The sequence below is a fragment of the Phalangium opilio genome, unplaced genomic scaffold, assembly GCF_054372755.1.
Source record: "Phalangium opilio isolate 3A_F unplaced genomic scaffold, DU_Popi_V2 ptg000060l_1, whole genome shotgun sequence".
Taxonomy (NCBI): Eukaryota; Metazoa; Arthropoda; class Arachnida; order Opiliones; family Phalangiidae; genus Phalangium; species Phalangium opilio.
The window spans coordinates 8,778,751-8,798,168 of record NW_028324177.1 but is presented as its reverse complement, the minus strand read 5'-3'; the positions used below and the strand labels follow the sequence as shown (position 1 = coordinate 8,798,168).

Sequence of the window (19,418 nt, the reverse complement as noted above, 5' to 3'; positions counted from 1 at the left end):
TAGCTAAGCAAGTCCTCAATAAGTGGCATAAATCTGTGATATTACTTCAATATAAGAAAGTTAATATAAAATATGATTATGAGAGTTACAGCTGATTGAAAATCTACCCATCGAAACTATTTCCATACTTTGAAACGAGTTAAACGTCTTTTATCAAGTTGTTTGTAATTCTTGGAATAAGTTTGCCTTTTCAATTCCGGGCTTTTTTCCTTAAGGATGCCCTCTGTAGAAGAACATTGCTTTTGAGATTCAACATAATCTTCATCAATAATTGGCTCTTCCAAAGAATTCTGATCTGTGTTGATTGCACTTAAGGACTCGTTACTAGTACTAGTACGAGTTGTATTATTGCTTTTTCCCAGCTCATTCTCAAGATGTGGATTAAAATCTTTGGCTAAGACTCTTTCTTTCTCAAGCTGACTCTTTTTAGCCTCGATTTGAAACTTTGTTCGTCCATATTTTTTTTTTGGCAATTTCAATAGCTTTGTTTCCTTTCATTTCCTTCCTACTGTTTTTGAATTTGTTTCTCACAACAAACTCCACAATTCCTAGAGAAAAAATTCAATATTATTTCTGGTAATGTTGACCTACTGTAGTTTTATATATGAAGGGAGTATGAAGTTTTGAAGCAAGTTAATTTCATTTGATATAGAATAATGAAAATCTGGAATTTATTCAACTCTTGATTTTAAAGCCAAATCTGACCTGCACTCACAATGGACATAGGTAATTGCACTGATCATGCTCTCGTGAAAATGGAGCTGTGGATTTTAAGTTAACCTTGTGGAGACTACTAATGGTTCATATTTACCAGAGCACCATAATTAGGTTTAATTTTGGTCTAGGAGAACGCCGGTTACATATGGCTTAAAACCAAGAGTAAAAATTAAATCAAACTTGATTCAACAGTTCGTGGTCCCATTATGAAAACCGCTCCCCGAGAAGCAAATATCCTGCAAATATATTATTTGGGTGAAGGGGCTGTCATTTTGTTCAAAGTTTCAGCCGTTTGTACTATGATTAAAGGAAACCCAATAACTTTTATTTATTTTTTTTTTAAATGTAGTTACTTTGTCAAATAAATTAGTGTAGGACGATTATTTCTATTTCTATTTATGCGAGATCAGGAGTTCATATAGAAAGTTGCAATAAAAATATTTCTCACCGAGTCTCCAAGATAAGGAAATGCATTAATCAGTTTTCCTGACACATGGGCGTGAGATGGTGGATATCTAAACATGTGTAATACAATTTTAGAATATTTTTACATAAAATCATAAGATAGGTTCCGTAAATTTGTAACTGGTAGACCTTGTCATGAAGTGACGTAGGTCATAGATTATCGTTAAGCGACACCTGGTGAGGTGCTGTCAAAGGGTTAGTACGGACTAAATAGGAAGATGGACTGCAAAACCGAGTTAAATCAATTCTCGCTTCGTTCTCGAACTAGCTCCCAGTAAGTCTCTAGCATTACGAAGTATAGGAAGTGTCATACTTATGCAACATAACATATACACTTATGATAAAATCAAGAACAAGGTTATTGTTTGTTATGTTACTATTGCAAAACTATGAGAGGATGATCACTTCAGGTTAATCGGTGTACATTATAAAGCTTGAAACTAACTCGTGGGATATTATCAACTGATTTTCTATAGTAACCTCAAGGGGCTAATCGCTCTCAGACTCACTGATAGTGGACTTCACGCAGTCACTTCGGCGCTGTCAAGCGAAGGGTTTTTAAATATTATGCGTTATCTCTTTAATAAAGTGGTACAGCGTGTACACAGATTTCGTCAATCGAGGGGCACATCACTTCCATGTTTAACGACACATCCTCACCTTACTTCCACTGAGTATTGATTAAATCACGTTTATTTGTTTAGATTCGTTAAATACCGATTCAGATTGACCCACCGTAGAGCCAAGTGAATTGTCCCTAGTAAGCTAGATCAAGCCTCATACCAGGCAAAGGATAAACATTTAGTAGAAATGTACTTACACTGAATTAAACGTGTTAATCAAATCATGGTATAAAATGTTGACTATTTCCCTGTTAGTTCGCTTCTTCTCTTGTTCAGTTGAAGCCACATATTTTTCTTTTTCAATTAAAACCATTGGAAATTCGGGAAGCTTGTATTGCAAGGAAAATGTCGCTCTGCTTATTTTTGTGGTTTCCTCAAGGTTATACCTTTCAGCATTCATAACACTGAAACGATTTACGCAAGGTGTTTGAAAAGGTTTTCCTTTTTAATTTGGGACAAAATTGACTGGAGACAACATCATTACTAATTGTTTTAATATTTACCATGTTTCTTTATTTTCGGTACTTGAATTACCCACCGTTGATTGTAAAGTTTTATTTTCTTCCTATTTTATTAAATTTTTCAATTAAGGAGACTATACGATGAATGTCACTAACGCGGTCCCCCCCTCTCAGCTTTAACTTCAGTGCACCCAAAACTACTATAGCCTTTCTCGCTGCAGTCTATAGAGCTATCTCAGTTGTGACGCTAGTGCCTAGGTAAAACGTCATGAGACCAGCTTTGCCAGTGGGCGGCCATGTTTGATACCGCTTAGGTTCTATGGGCAAATAGCATGGGTGACTTCACACTAAGGTGTCTGAGATTGCTTTATTGACTCACCAACACTTTGGGATTGGCAAAAAACCCGTTAGTGAAAAGTATGTATAAAAAGAGAAAATTCTTACCACTATTTCAATAACATCAATGGTGATTGAATCTATTTCTATTGTTTTCATCATTTTAGCAGCTGGAGGTGTACAATCTAGTTCCTAGGCAAAAATTAATTAGAAGCATGCAGTATAACGTCTAAAAATTAAAGACGGTTTCAAACCATGTTGCTTTTTCTAAAGTCTTTAATTAGCATTTTATCTTCAATTTTTGACAGGTTATTTAAATCCACATTTTGGTTAAAGTCAGGGTCGTACGCCTTGAAAAATAAATTAATTTGGACTATTAAAAAATAAAAATACATTACATTTTTACAGTAAAAGTAAATGCTTATTGACTTTAAAACAGGACAGTATACATAGGTTACAGACTAGGCTAGAATGATTCATACCATATTCACAGGGATGCCAGGATTCGGGTGTTACACAAGGAGGCCTGACTCACTGGGTGAGTCTAAATCCGGCCTCCTTGTGTAAATGGTATGAATCCTCCTAGTCTGTAAACTCTGTTGTACAAGGAGGCCTGACTCACTGGGTGAGTCTAAATCCAGCGGCCGTATTCTGCAGAAAAGTTAAGCTCCTCCTTCTGCCCTTGGCTCGCTGGTTGGACCGTCAGCCCTTGGCCTTTTAATTGGCTACGTCTATTGATGACGTTCCATGCCTTGGCTCAGTGATTGGTGCAAATTCCGCGCAGACTCAGATGTAAACTATCACATTTATACACCAAATTCAAAATGTTTTTTCATAAACTGACAAATGAGTTACCGGTTAAACACCGGTTTTAATGGTTGCTTCGGTAACGCTATGTGCTGAACGCACTTACAGCAGACGACATTTCAACCCTTTTTATCAACCTCCAGACGTTGATCAACGCGTCGAGTAAAGTGGTGAGTGTAATTTATGAAGGATTAATTAATTTATGAAGTATTCAACTAAACTCTTTAATTTTCCCCTTTAAAAATCCGATTTAAAAAAAACACACCATTTAATTTATTTCTTTTATGATTTATTACTTGTTCAGATTGTGTGGCAACTGTCGATTGCAGTATAGAAGTCACTGCAGTAAAAAAAGTGAGAGGGCTGATCGCCCGTGGTAACTGAATGGTAAAAGCCTTATTTGAGCTTAGCATGACCAAAATCGCAAGAGCAACTCCATGATTCGTTCATGCTCTTGTGGCACTAACAATTTCGCACTTATCATATTCTCATGGAATGGTGTGTTGATGAGCGAGATACACCCTTACCCTTTAATCAATATTTATCCTTTCCTCTCTCAGACGAGGTATATCTTCCAACTGCTGACGAACAAGCTTATCCAGACACTTAGTGTCAAGCCATTTGCGCCTCGCAACTAACACTGGAAGTCGCGGATCACCCGCTTAGCGCTTTTGAACTGCAAATCGACATAACTTATAAAACATAACCAGTAACCATATTTACACCTTCCCTATGAACAGTTACTTGAAAAGTAAGCATTTCAGTATGCATCAAATGCAATTGGTATAATCACCCCTTTGTTTCTCTTAATATGAATAGGGCAAATCTGAAAAAGGTCTAATGAATGACAATAGAATAGTTAAGTTATATTTAAAATAGGTATGTGGTCATGAAGACTTCGGAGGATGTAAATTGCAATCATGCAACAGAAAAGAGCAATGAACTCTTGACAGTCAGAAATATGTAAAGTTTAATACACGTGGAAAATAAATTGCCGAATTTTTGGGTGTGAGAGCGTATCGGGACTGATTGGGTGCTGGCATGCTGGTTATAAATAATGTCATCTTGAGTAAAGGCTAGACATCATCAACATAATTCTAATGTGAACAGATTAAAAACATGCCATTAACGGTTTTAAAGCATTAAAGGCGGTAACAGACTTTGTCTTCTTTTAAACCCCTCCCCGGCTCCACTTAGCTCTATGAGGATGACAAGCACTATCCACACAGGCTCACAAACCCTTTTAATAACAGTCAATGATAACAAACATCCAAATAATTTAAAAATGTTATGAAGTCTATCTAATAAGTTATTCAATGCATGCATATAACCCATGCAATAAATATCGTATCGAGCCTATCTTGGGCAGAAAAACCATCAACTTCAGTTAGTGTTTCACGCTTTGCTTTATACTCTATTTTATGCATTCGATTAAAGTGACATCTAAGTGAAGTTAGATTTGCATACCTTCGAAGCATGCACCCAACTACAGGACACGAATACATTTGTCCCTTATCCCGATCATGTACTTTGAAATGGAGGGAAAGGTCTTTTAAGAGCCTGCAATGGTAATTGCAAATATTGCAGTTGTATCCCGGATGATTGGGTGGAGTTTTATTCAAAATATTAGAATCGTTATTCGAGGTGTTATTGGAATTTCATAGTGACTTGTGGTAGCGGTACGTGTGTGTTTTAAAAGTGTCAAATTTATAAAAAACTTTTTCACATGATGGTAAGCTACAATAATATTTCACTGAGGGTAGATGTTTATGATATGAGCAATGTTTAAAGTACGATTGGAATTGATTAGTGGTAAAATTGGAGCAAGTTTTCATGGGACACGTGAACCACATCTGAAAATTAATATAAATCCTATAATTTCTCATCGACCACGTCACTAAATACTTCCCTAGTAAGTTTAAAATAAAATCCTAAATAAATATTTTGCTAGTAAATTTTTGCTAATGAATAGGGCTTTTTTTAAATAAGAAATCGAACCCAGTCTTCTTTTTGCCTCTAACGTACCGGTAAGTTAAACCCGAGGGGTCGGGCATTCCTACAAATCCCATGGTTTTACTAAAAATCCAAAACCTATAGAGTAATGTCAGTTCTACGTATGCAAACGTCATACCCTTCTATCTCTTAGCTCAGTGTCATCCCCCCTACCAGGAGCGTACAGTATCCCCTCTTACAAAAGCGCGCCTAGAGGGAGGGATACACAGTCTACTCCCCTCTCTACCGACACTACTCACACCCTTCTATCTCTCACTGGCGTTTGACTCCACCCACTGGTTAGAAAATGTATTCCACGAGCAGTATTCCAACCAGAGAGGGGACTCAGTGACGTCGTACTAGCATTCCCCCCTTGCCCAACGTTTAGCTTCCTATACCAAATTGATTTTGGATTTTTTTAAATTTCTTAAAGGGAGAATGAAACAAGTTGCCTTTATTTGATAAAGGGAACTTAGAAGTCCAAAGCCTTTTATGAGACTTACCGGAACATCGACTTTATTTTCAATAGGGAGCTAACAGTTATGACCCTGAAACGTCACACCCTTCTATCTCTTACTGGAATTTCATCCCCCCTAACGGTTGGAAACAGTATTCTACGCGCAAAAATGCCAACCAGAGAGGGGCTGCGTGACGTCAGACTATCTCTTCCCCTTAGCCAGTATTTAGCTCCCTATAGAATAATGTAGTTTGAAAGGTGACTAAACGTCACAGATGCGACAGTCAATGAATGAATTCCTCTATAGAGCCTGCCCGCTTTAACAGGATTGGCGAAATTTGAGAAGTGACGTCATTTCGGAGAATTAGCGCCCAAAAAAGTTTGAGAAACGGCGCCTCTCGTTAGAAAAAGTGGCGATCTAAAATGTCACTTTTAAGAAGGAGAAATATCGCAATGCACAGGCCTTGATAGATATAGGGGGCAATGGCATGATCTCATTTGCCAATTCCGTTAAAGGGAGGGTGAAAAGGAAAATAAAGTGATTTCAGAAGAAAATAGGGGAAAGTACGTATCTCTAGCTTTAGCTAGTGCAAGTCAACCCTTTCTCGTAAAAAAGCACTTGGCGGCCCAATATTTGAATTCATCCAATCAGAGAGAGGCAACTTTCCGAGGGAAATTTTCTTACATAGGCTACCACATGTAAAATAACTTAAACATAATTTAATATTCCAAAACTGAAAATGCACACCTAGAATTTAAAAAATTAAAACCTAAAAAAAACCCAAAAACTAACGTAAAGAAAAAATCTGTTTATCTCTCTAAAATCTAAAAAAAGGGTAGTTTTCCACTATTATAATCCCTATCGAAGCTGAATAGCGGGTTGGTTCGAGAGGCCAAGCACCTCTCTCTAAGCAGAATTTATAGAAAGTGTGACCAGCCCGTAATTCCCCTGTGTGTGTGGAAAACTTTCCATTCGTAAATTTTCGACTCCCGCAGGGGAAACGGTTAGCGAGAACCGAGGGGTCGGGCACTAGCCAAAATCCCATACATTTTCATCGAAATTCCAAAATCTTTAGATACGTCCTATAGAATGCAGAATTGACAAATGAAAATCCCTCCTACATTATATTTCTTTCAAAATTCCGAACACAAAAATGCCATATGTCCGACACCTGGGCAAGAACGATTCCAACTTTTCCTAGAAAATCGTCAAGGTCGCCCCATTGTTAGTCTCCAACTCTCGATGCCCCTTTTTTGCTGGAAGAAGGTCGTCGGTCTTTAACCCATATTAGAATAAAATCCGCGATTTCCCGCCAAAAACGCAATCATGAAATGGCGGGAAAAAAGCCTTAACTCGACGCCTCGCGAAATCCTACGAGATACGTACTTCACCCTATTGGCCCCATTAACTTACTCGATAACTTTTACAATTATGTAGGGGAATTATTGGATAATAATATTCATTACAAAAATCCGGTGGACTGGTACACTTTTTATGTCCGTCCCCTCGCTTAAACCCACCTTAAAATAGTCGAGGGGTTAGTCACTTGAATAATCAGGTGTACAAAACCGCAGAAATCGATTACTTGATTTCTAGAATTCTTTGAAAATCATCAGTAATCAAAATCATTTCTGCGGGTAATCAAAGGTAATCAGAAATCTCCGATAATCACTGGAAATCACGTGAAATCTTGAGAAAATTAGAAATAATCACATGATTTACTAGTAATCTTTTGTAATCACCTCGGTAATCACGCCTTTCGTGAAATAATCGCGCATAATCAATTGAGGAATTCGATAATCCAAAATAAAAATCATAATCAGTTGAAATAGAAATAATCACTGTATTCATCGAAATTCACGAGGAATCCAGTGGTAATCACGGCATTCACCAAATAATCACCGGAATTCATTGGAATTCAAACGGAAATCACAAGTAATCCGCGGCAATAACGGGAAATCAGTGTAATGATTATGGAAATCACCGAAAATAATCGTAATCACAGAAATCAAGGAATTCGTCCAGTAATCATAGGAATTCATATAAAAATTCAGAAATCAGTAATCAGGTGTACAAAATTTTGGCGAATGACTAGCCCCTCGAAAATAGTCCGCCGAACACAAAGGGAAATTAACTTACTCGATAACTTTTATAAATATGTAGGGGAATTATTGGAGAGAAATTCACCCCTTTAATCTAGATTTGATACTACATCCCACTTTTCAAAATTTCCGATTTTCCCCAAACACGAGATTAACATATTAATTTTTCTACAATATTTCCTTTTGTCGGGGGTTATGAACATTTTTGATTTAACTTAAGAGCTGTAATTAAAGTGCTGACATACCTTTCTATCCGTTGAAGCGAATTGAAGTTAGGTGAAAATAAAGTTGACTCGAAGGAAAAATTCCACCGTGAAGAATATACCATATGAGCACACTGGAATATTTAATAAATTTTATACCGGTATATTTATATTAAAATCACATTTCTGGATATAATTATTTTTCGGATGCAGGTACCTTTTGGATAATTATAGACGTTTCCAACCAGGTTCCTTCATAAAACTTCCCAGTTTGTTCTTGACTAACCAGAACTTCCAGAACTTGTAAGTCAAGGTCTCAAGGACTGCGGCGGGTGACGACCGATCGCGGAACACTGCTAAACTAGGCTAGTTCCTCTTTACCCTTCTGCAAGATTGTCTTTGATTGTGCACTGGCCCTGGGCAGCTTCTCTTTGCTTATACAGAAAAGCATTCCCACGTGATTCCACACCCAGCTTTCTACACCAAACCCCCCCCCCCCTTAACTCTCCAAAAAGAGGAATTTACCAATGCGTTAGAGGTATAGCTTAGTAGGAGGTCAAAACTTATACTGGAATTATATAAAAAAAGACTTGTATTGGCCAAGCCTTAAAAACAATCGATAAGGTGTTTTTTTTTCAGATGGCTGAAGGTTCGGATATAGTTTTTTCCCACATTAAAAACTTTAAGACAATCAATATTTTACCACTATTTAGAAATACAAAGCTAGAAGGATCCGACTAGGGTTCTAAATCGGTAAATTACCAGGGTAACTGTAATATACAATTTTCTCGGGTAAATTACGAAAACGGTAATTACCCTGGTCATTACCGTGGTAATTTACCAGCGTAAATTACCACGATGGTAATTTACCACCGAATTTTCATTTCCTTCACTTGGAAAATGGTCTAAAAGCTCCATATTTTGCTCTACCCGTGCAGGCACACTTCCCATGAGACATGAGTAAGTCATAAAAGGTCGAACGGCAAGCGAGGAAAAATTTGATTAAGGAAATTAAATTTGATTTTCTCGTCTATTCTTGTTGTCGAGTTCGTTTGCTTCAGCTGGAAACTTGGAAAGCTGTAGTTGTTAGAAATTTCTAGAGATGGGCCAATACCAATATCGGTACCGAAATTTGACTAAACCGATATATCGGTATCGGTTTAAACTGGTTTCGGCCCTTCTCTAGAATTTTGTTCTAAAAACGTGAAATAGCAATAATTCGCAAAATTGGTAAGAAGAAGAAAGTGTGTGTTGCTGTTCAAAAGTATTTTGAGCTGCAAACATCAAAACTCGGTGTTTAAATAATGTAAGATACTATGCTATAAAAAGAATAGCTGTGTTCAAGTGATATTTTTCATTATTTAGCTTAAAAATTATCAATATAATTTAATTTTTGAATTTTCGTAAATTACCATGAACGGTAATTTACGCGGTTAATTACGGCGTAATTTACCATTTTCAAAATTACCGTAATTTTCGAACCCTAGATCCGACATATGGAAAACTGAAAAAACTCAAGCTTTTAAATAATACACATAACCCCAAATCCCTTTCAATCATACCAAAAGTAGAACCCTTAATAACTTTTAATACCCGTTATACAACAACAACAAAAGTCATAACTATTCGAAGTTGTTGCCGGATAAGAGCAAAATTCTTTCCGTCAAATTTCGCCCAAAATAAAAAGAAGAAAACTATTTAATTCGTCCATTTTCGCGAAATGTAATAAAGAAAACATATAAAAGAGAAATTGATTGTTTCGGTGTTGGCGAGACAGTCAAAGAAAAATAAATTTTAACTTGTCATAGGTATTTCTTGAAAAAGTAAGACGAACAGAAAATTAAAATTGTCAAATCATGGTTAAGTGAATGTTCCCGTTTTCGAGATTTATTTTTGTTGTTTACTTTGTTTGTTGTTCAACTTGTTCCGATGCTACTTTTTTATTTTGTTATTTTTTACAAATTCTCTGTTTAATACGTTTCACCACAACCTGCTGATTTCTTAGGCTTCACTCCTTGCTCAACCCTAGTGGGGGGTTTGTAACGATGAAATAGCGCCTCTATAGTTGCGTTGGAGGATTTCGCTTCTATGGTGGTTTTGGAGATATTCCCCTAAAAAACCCACACCTGAGAAGCGAAGGACTAACTAGCAAGAGCTTTTGTATAGATTCTTGGAATGAGGGATGTTATCGTAAACCATGTTAGCAGGGACTTACTCGTGGGATTGTTATGGAAACCTCTCTATGGAAACTCTAACACTACCAAACCTACGGTGCAGGGGTCTGCTCAGTGCAGAACCCACACTGATACCACTACGCTAGGGCCTGTATCCAGCGATACTCGTGCCGATTTATCGGTGCGTGTGACTGGTAAGGCTTCGAAACGTACCGCGCGACGTCGTCTCAAACGACAGATCGCTAAGGAAAAGGCCAAATCGGGGTCTGGAACGGTCTCCACCCCCGCTGGGGGTGCGGCGACACGTGACACCCAGTTGAAGAGGCCTAGAACGGAGGACTCGACTCCCTCGCCCAGTACCTCGCAGGCGGCGTCGAAAAAGGCTAAGTCCTATAGAGACGCCGCCAGCGCCGAGAAGATGGCCATTGTTAAAAAAGGCTATCCGAAGGCGGTCATAACGGAGGAAGACGTGGGCCCAATCCAGAAGGCGATTCTAGGGGCGCTGGATGGGATACCTTCGGGGAGCCATCTACCGCGCCTTGCGAATTTTAGCCTGACGGCCGGGGCCCTGGTATACTCCTGCGAGGATACGTTCACTGGTCAATGGCTGAAGGATAATTTAGCCTACTCGGTGGTGGGGGATGCGGTGCTCTCAGTAATGAGAGCTAGCGAACTCCCTAAGCCGTTTAAGGTAATGTTCCGCACCAGAGACCAGATCACTAAAGAGCCGGCGGTGCTGTTCCGGCGCCTCAAGGCCCTTAACGATGGCTTTGCTACCGAATACTGGAAATGCATTCGGACATACGTGGACAGGGCAGTGCGATACTGGGTACTGTCCATTGATGGCTGCTCGCTGGAAGCCATTAAGAATGCTGGCTACGTGGGCTTCACTGGAGTGGACAAGGGTTCCTTCAAACTCCTACAGCACACGGAAACCACCAAAACCACTGCAGCCGAGGCTACGGCAGGGGGTGGGACTAGCGAGATGGGGGATCTCCACGGGAGACTGGACTGGATACAGGCAGTCCCTTAATACCTACAACAGGGCCATTAGAGCTGCTAAGAAGGACTCTTGGCGGACCTTCTGTGAGCAAGTCTCCAATGTCCCTGCCACGGCTAGGGTCATGAAGATCCTAGCGCACGACAACACACACCGACTTAATACTATTAAGTTGCAGGAGGGTGTGTACACTAAGTCTGGGGCTGAGACTCTCAAGCATATGCTGGGGGTCCACTTTCCTGACTCCACTTCAATCAATCCAACAAACCCTGACTCTCGATACCCTGTCCTGCACAGGGCGAAGAGGGAGGACTGGCTTGTAGCCAGGCAGGTTGTTACGATTCCCAAGCTTCGATGGGCTGTCAACTGTTTTGAGCCCTACAAGTCTCCGGGACCCGATGGGGTCTTCCCTCGGCTTTTGCAGGAGGGCTTACACCACATCGCCTCTCCGTTATGCAAAATCTATAGACTTTGCATTGCTCTCGGTCACATACCTCGTGACTGGAAGCGATCTAGGGTCATCTTTATTCCCAAGCCCGGGAAGGTTTCCTATCTCGAGGCGAAGGCATTTAGGCCCATATGCCTGACCTCCTTCTTCCTCAAAATCCTGGAGAAGCTGGTGGACAGGTACATTAGAGACGAGGTACTTTCGGTAACTCCTCTCTCTTCTTCACAATTTGCTTACCAAAAAGGTAAATCAACTGCGACGGCCCTTCACGGCCTTACGAATTGCCTGGATAGGGCATTCGAGTTTCAGGAATTTTCACTGGCCATTTTCCTCGATATCGAGGGGGCCTTTGATAAGGTCTCTAGCTCGGTTATTACTGAAGCTGTCAAGAGATTTGGCATCAGCGACACTCTTGGCCGCTGGATCAAGTCCATGCTGACCGACCGAGAGGTGACGGCGTCTCTTCTTGGGGACTCTCTAGGGGTCACTACCAGTAGGGGCTTCCCTCAGGGTGGAGTGCTCTCCCCCCTGTTGTGGTGCCTGGTGGTGGACGAACTCCTGGGGAGGCTCGGGGGTTCTGGGGGCTGTCACTGTTTCGGGTATGCGGACGATGTGGCGATAGTCTTTACCGGGAAGTTCCCGGATACTGTCACCGCACTTATGAGATCTGCTCTCTCTAACGTGGAGCAATGGTGTCAGGCGGTCAACCTCACTGTTAATCCTAACAAAACTGTCCTTGTTCCATTTACGAGGAAGAACACTAAGGATCTGTTCAATGATATCTCTTTCTTTGGCCAGGTCCTGACAAAGTCCATCGAGGTGAAAGACTTGGGGGTGACTTTTGATTGTAGACTCACATGGAAGCCTCATCTAGATCGGTGCATCAAGAAGGCCAAAATGCTTTTCTGGAGGACCAGGAGCTCTGTCGGCCAGACTTGGGGCCTTAACCCCAAGGCTGTACACTGGCTCTATACTGGGATCATCAGACCCATATTATCCTACGGGGCACTTGTCTGGTGGACAAGGGTCCGGCTTAAAACGGTGCAGGCTGCCCTGCGCAAGCTTCAAAGGCTTGCCTGCATCGGTGTTACGGGGGCCATGAGATCAACCCCAACTGCTTCCCTGGAGGTGCTCCTTGACATGCTTCCTCTTCATCTTTTTATTAAGGAGGAGGCTATCATGGGGGCCTACAGGCTCCACATTAATGGCTGTTGGGTCCCAAGACTCTGGGATTACTGCCGACTATTACTGCCAAACCACAAGGGTCGGCTTTTCTGCATACCTGGGCACCTTTGCTAGTGTGTTCCAGGCGGAAATTGCCGCGATCTGTTATTGCGCAGATTACTGTATTAACAAAGGGTACACCGGACGGACTGTGAGAATTTACTCTGACAGTCAGGCCGCCTTGAATGCGCTGAACCAGTGTGAGATTACCTCTCAACTGGTGCGCAGCTGCCTTGATCTGCTAGCGCGACTGGCGTCCTGCAACAGGGTTCTGTTGTATTGGGTGCCAGGGCATAGTGGGTATTATGGCAATGAGCAAGCCGATAGTTTTGCGAAAAGGGGCTCGGAGGCCAAGCTCTTGGGGCCGGAGCCGGCCGTCCCCATCCCCTACGGGCACGTCAAACGGAGTCTGCATGACAGGTTGACTGTCATACAAAACCAGCTCTGGCATAACATGGAGGGCCAGAGACAGACAAAACAGTTGGTCAATGGTCCCTGCAGGTCTCGCGCTAGAGACCTAATTTCGCTCAGCAGATGGGATATTAGGCTGGCCATCGGCCTTCTGACCGGACACTGTCGGCTTAATAGACACCTCCATCTGATGGGTTTTGCTGACGACCCTCTCTGCAGGTCGTCCGGGAGAAGGATGAAACATCCGCTCAAGTACTTTGCGAGTGCGACTGCTTCGCCTCGCTTAGACTAGAACATTTTGATTCACACACTGTGGAGCCCTCAAGGGTCTGCTCTATTACGGTGGAGCGAATTCTTCGCTACGCTGTAGCTACGGGCCTATTCAAGGCCTGAATACGAGGATGCACAATATGCCTTTGGCATCGGTGCAAGGGCGCGTACCCTCCTCAACAACAATAATAATAATAATAATAGCAGGGACTTTCACTGGCCTTAAAGGGAGGGTGAAGAGGAAAATGAAGTGATTTTTAATCGATTCTACTAATTATAAGACCTATCCTCGAGCCTATCCTGCAAATAGCGAACAAAAACTTCCAGGTCACGCGCTCAATGTCGCGTGCTACGGTTATTACATTACACGCAACATTTATCATATCTCCTGCTAAATAATGCTCGAAATAGAGCGTGCCACGTTACTTTTGTTCACTGAAAGGCAGAGCGTTACGCGATTGGTCGGAGGGGCTTATTTAAAATTATTGATGAAATCTTAATCCATTTTTATTTTTAAAATTATTCAGAGGTATTTCCTGGATGTTTCACTATGCAGATTATTACTAGTAGAATAATCGATAAAAATAACTTATTTCCCACTTCACCCTCCCTTTAAAAGGTTTGTGTCACGCTACTATTTGTGTGCCCGTCGAAAAGACTTTCCACAAATCATTGAAATATCTCTTAAAATGAATATATAAGGGACATTCTTTCTTGCGGAAACGACAAGCATGAATCGTTTTTAAGGAGTTTAAGTTGGTCCCGTTGTAAAAACGGGAGGTGTTCCTTTAAATAACAGGTATTTTCAGTAAAGTCTTAAATACAGACTTCATGTAAAAATACCGATAACAAGTAAAATTAACACATCTTAGCATGTGTTTTCTTAAAATCAATCCTCATGTAGAACATACTAGGGTTATTTTGCGGAAACGACAAGCCTTAGTGTTAAAAGTACATGTATGAATCGTTTTTAACGAATTTATGTTGGTCCGGTTGTAAAAACGGGAAGTATTCCTTTAAAAAACAGGTATTTTCAGTAAAGTCTTAAATACAGACTTCATGTAAAAATAGCGATAACAAGTAAAATCAACACATCTTAGCATGTGTTTTCTTAAAATCAATTCTCAAGTAGAACATACTAGGGTTATTTTGCGGAAACGACAAGCCTTAGTGTTAAAAGTACATGTATGAATCGTTTTCAACGAATTTATGTTGGTCCGGTTGTAAAAACGTGAAGTATTCCTTTAAAAAACAGGTATTTTCAGTAAAGTCTTATTTACAGACTTCATGTAAAAATACCGATAACAAGTAAAATTGACACATCTTAGCATGTTTTTTCTTAAAATCAATGCTCATGTAGAACATACTAGGGTTATTTTGCGGAAACGACAAGCCTTAGTGCTAAAAGTATAGGTCTTAAACGTTATTCATTAAATACTGTTAGTCACGTGGAAATAACTAAAGGTGGGTCTGCATAAAACACGGTGATTTGCAGTGAAATCGTCATGACAAGTGTTTACGTAAATTTAATATGAATAATATCTGTTAAAACTACGATTTTTTCTCTCAGTGTAGACTGAAAATATTCCAAGATAGGGGCCAGAATAATCGTATTTTCGACGTATAATGACAAATTTATAAGTTCCGAATAGCATTCAATAACCATATTTTCGGGAACGTAGGCCAATGCACAAAGCTTTCTAATTTCCAAAGCAAAGTTCGCATCATTCTGGTATTTCTCTCTCACGCTTTGAACTTGTTGAATTTTTCTCCAAACGCATTGGCAAAAATGAAAAAAACAAACCCTTCTGAGTGGCATCAGGAAAATTTGTTTCAAATGCCTTGATAGCAGCTTGTTCGAAATCCGTCATAACTGTTTCTGGCTTCATCAAAGGCTTTAAGCGTTTCAGTTCCACGAGAAACTTTTCATATGACTGTTGCTTTTTATCCCGCATGATGACAAACACGGCGGGAATGACCGTGTGGAACTTCAAGATTGTGTAAATTTGGTAGAATAATTGCGGCGTTGCTTTGAATGTTCCGTCAGCGAACCAATGTATGGAATTTTCCAGCACCCGCAAGTTGTCTTCAGTGGCAAAAATGATCATTCTTGATTGCGATGGACCGCTATCGTATTGAAGAAACTGTTTCCCATCCAATGTTTTTGTGTACTCTTCGGGAATTTGCAATTCGAACAGAGATTTTGGACTTGGCAAAACACCGGAACGTTGATAACGAGTGCGACGAATGACTCGTTTAAGACAGGACACGGATGGAAGTTGGCCGCTTACTGCTGGTGAAATGGACTTTATGTTGTTGCTAAGTATGTTTTGAGTGCTTTCTTGCGTAGACTCAGCTTGTTCTTTCATTTGATTTACAATCTTCTTTACTTCAATTTCGGCAGCATCAGCGACATGATTATGACTTCTGGAAAAGGAAATAATCCCGTCTTTCAATTTAACTCGTCCACGGCATTTGCCTTTATCATAATAAGTACACTTCCAGTACTCGACATTATTGCGCGATGACTCACGTCGGAAAGTAAAGCCCTCGAACACTAAACAATTGTTACGCTTTTGGTTTTTCATTAACGTAAAAGCCATACTTAACTAACAAAATACCTTCTATCATTCAGGATATCGTAAGATACTACTGCCGGTTTGACATAAGAACCTCAAATATATAGCTATGCATTTTCGAACCTTTGATCTCTAGTTTTTACGACCGATTTAAGCCAATGAAACAACGCAATGCGACAAATATATTTTTTTCTTGAAATATTGAGTTTATTGAATTTTCTTTTTTATTAGTGAAAGATTTTTGAAGGCACTGTTTTAGATTCTACTCAATGGTTGTAATAAAAAATTAAACTGGCCGCAAAAAGAAATTTATCTATGAATGCTTAAAAAATAAAAAATAATGCTTAAAAAATAAAAAATAATCTTAACACAACAAACCTTACCAAAAATTGAAGTAAAAATGCATTCCCATAATTCCTTACTAATTTTTTCACATTCTAAATTATATTTAAATGTATTCAAAATTCGACCTAACCAAACCTGATTTAACACGAATAAATATACTGTAAAATTGAAAGGCATTAATGAATGTCAGTGACGCAACCAACTGCTAAATTTTAGGTAATATTGATGTTGTATTTGTACGCTTTTTATTGAATGTAGGACATAATCCCCCGGTGATAATCCCCCCGCCACATCAGAGAAGATATGGACATAATCCCTCACGTAGGCGACAAAATCCCCCGGACAATTTCCCCCGATGGATGTCGAGGACAAATTCCCCCCGGAACCAGGTCAAATTCCCCCCCCAAACTGTGATGGATAGGCAGGGAAATCTCTATTATTGTAAGTATATAAAATAAAGCACAATATTATGGAAAAAGGAGTAATGTTATATCGGAAGTAAATACAAAATGTAAATTTTTGGAAAAGGCATGTTATTTTGGGAAGTCAATGAAGAAGAACAACAATATTTTGGAAAAGGCGTAAAATTTTAAAGTTATTTATAAAATATTACTAACCTAACTCTAGCCTAACCTAATACAACCTAACCTAACCTAACCTGACCTAACCTAACCTAACCTAACCTAACCTAACCTGACCTGACCTAACCTAACTAAACCTAACCAAACCTGACTAAACCAAACCTAACCTAATCCAACCCAACTCGAATAAACTTAAAATATTGACAAACTGAACGTAAATATTGCATGTCATTGACACCACCAATTAACCAATCCAAAGCAAAAAATATTTCGTATTTGCAAATTTTCACCATTTTTACGCTAATAACTTTTACGTAAACCTATTTTTGCCCTAGAACTGCATGAAAGTTGTAAATCAATTAGAAATAAGTCAAATTTAATTATAATAATATTTATTTACCTTCGGGGAATCGAACCCACCATCCCTCACCCCGCTGTTCAACGCCTTATCCACTACGCCACCAAATCGCTGACACTGCTAGTGTATGAGATAATTTTGATATTGTATTTTTTACGACCTTTTTATTAATCACTGTCGGGGGGATTATGACCGGAGGATTTTGTCTAGAGCGTGGGGGGATTTTGTACTCTTTCCTCGGATGGGGGGAAAAATGACTGGGGGATTTTGTCATGAGAGAGCGGGGAATTTGTACGTTTTCAAAAATGGGGAATTGTGATCGGGGGTCTTTTGTCTTGGGGGTATTTAGTCCTTATACCCTCTTTTTTGCATTCCCTGTTACGGGGGATTATGGTCGGTGTTTTATCTTTTAGTATGGACTGCGTATGCATTGTTAAAAATATTTTAAGGTACCGTAAGAAATTCGCTATTGTTGTTCTCTCCAATATTTCATTTCGTTTTTGTTGTTCTCGATATTGTTGCACTTCGCTAACCTTGCTATCGCTATTATTGCATTTAACTGTTGTTGTTCTCGCTATTATTGCACTTCGCTATTGTTTGTTTAGACGAAATGAACACGCTATTTTAGCATTCGACATTTTTTACGATATTTTGACCTGATACCGTGAGAGAAGTCGTTCACATAGATAGAAAATAGGATTGGGCCAAGTATGCTGCCTTGGGGTACACCTCGTTCAATGGTGCCCTTTGGCGGTGTTGATCCGTTTATGGTTACTGACTGAGTACGATTTGTAAGATATGAATAGAACCATTTGAGCGTTGACAGTGAGCAGCCTATTTCAGCTAGTTTGTGAAGAAGTATCTCGTGGTTCACCATGTCGAATGCTTTTGAGAGGTCAATTAGAAGAACACCTGTAATCTTCCCGCAGTTTGTGTTATTAAGAATGCATTCAATCAGGTGTGCTGTGATCAGAGTGGTGGAGTGATTTCTACGGAATCCCGCTTGTTTTTCATAGATTAGGCCATTGTCTTCTAGGTATTTTGTAAGCTGGTCATTTATTATGGTTTCCAGTGGCTTGGAGATTCCCACCAGGAAATAAAGTAGGACTTATATTTTGCTCCATGACTAAAGGTGGATGCCCACTGGCGTCGCTCGAAATTTCGCGTTCGCTTAAAATGCGTTAACGCGGATGAAGTTCAAGCGTTTCAGGCGACAACCATTCAAATTGCAATTTTGCTTCCCGCGGGAGTCGCGAGAAAATATAAATGTAAAAATGAGCGATTTCAGACAAGAGGTATTGCTATTGCACAGGAGAAAAATTTTAATTTCGCTGCTAATTTTGAATAAAAAAAGAGAAAATGTCCCAATGGATTAGAAGAATTTTTATGAAAAGAAAACAACAGGGTGACTTCCATAATTTGTTAGTTGATCTAAAGATTTCGAATCACAGGGGTAGGTTTTGCAAAGGCTGAAACCGAGAAGATCATTGTATTGAAACAATAGCTCCTAATAATTAGGTTATTTCAATTATCTACGTATGTGGTCGGCCCAAAATTGCAAAAGGGCTCCACAAATTTCAGAAAGCCAATTTGCGTCTTGGGTAAATGTAACCCAATTTTATCGAGACTTGTCTTTTTTTATTATTGAAAAATATTCCCTATTTCATTTACTTGGCTTTAAAAAGTGCAGTTTAAATGGTATTGCCATTTAAATTTACTTCATATTAAGGTGAATTATAATTGGTCGGGTTTTAACAAACGCTTTCAAGCCCTTATTTCAATTCTAATCTTTCAACTTTTAGAGGAAAATACAATATCTGTAACTTCCTAACATTCGCGTGAAAAGTTTTTAATTGTAATATAG

General features: G+C 39.6%; 1 protein-coding gene and 1 long non-coding RNA gene across 2 annotated transcripts; both read right to left on the bottom strand.

The window, feature by feature from the left end:
• Positions 1 to 4,933: 4,933 nt before the first annotated feature.
• Positions 4,934 to 8,534, bottom strand: LOC149667059 (uncharacterized). The gene is made up of 3 exons (XR_016368295.1): positions 8,382 to 8,534; positions 8,207 to 8,298; positions 4,934 to 5,262 (listed from the first exon to the last, which is right to left on the bottom strand). It is a non-coding gene; the product is annotated as an uncharacterized LOC149667059 (long non-coding RNA).
• Positions 8,535 to 15,415: 6,881 nt separating this feature from the next.
• LOC149667058 (uncharacterized) lies at positions 15,416 to 16,294 on the bottom strand. Its single transcript, XM_089841680.1, has one exon. It carries the CDS (start codon positions 16,292 to 16,294, stop codon positions 15,416 to 15,418), a length of 879 nt encoding a protein of 292 aa, XP_089697806.1.
• Between the last annotated feature and the right edge of the window lie 3,124 nt (positions 16,295 to 19,418).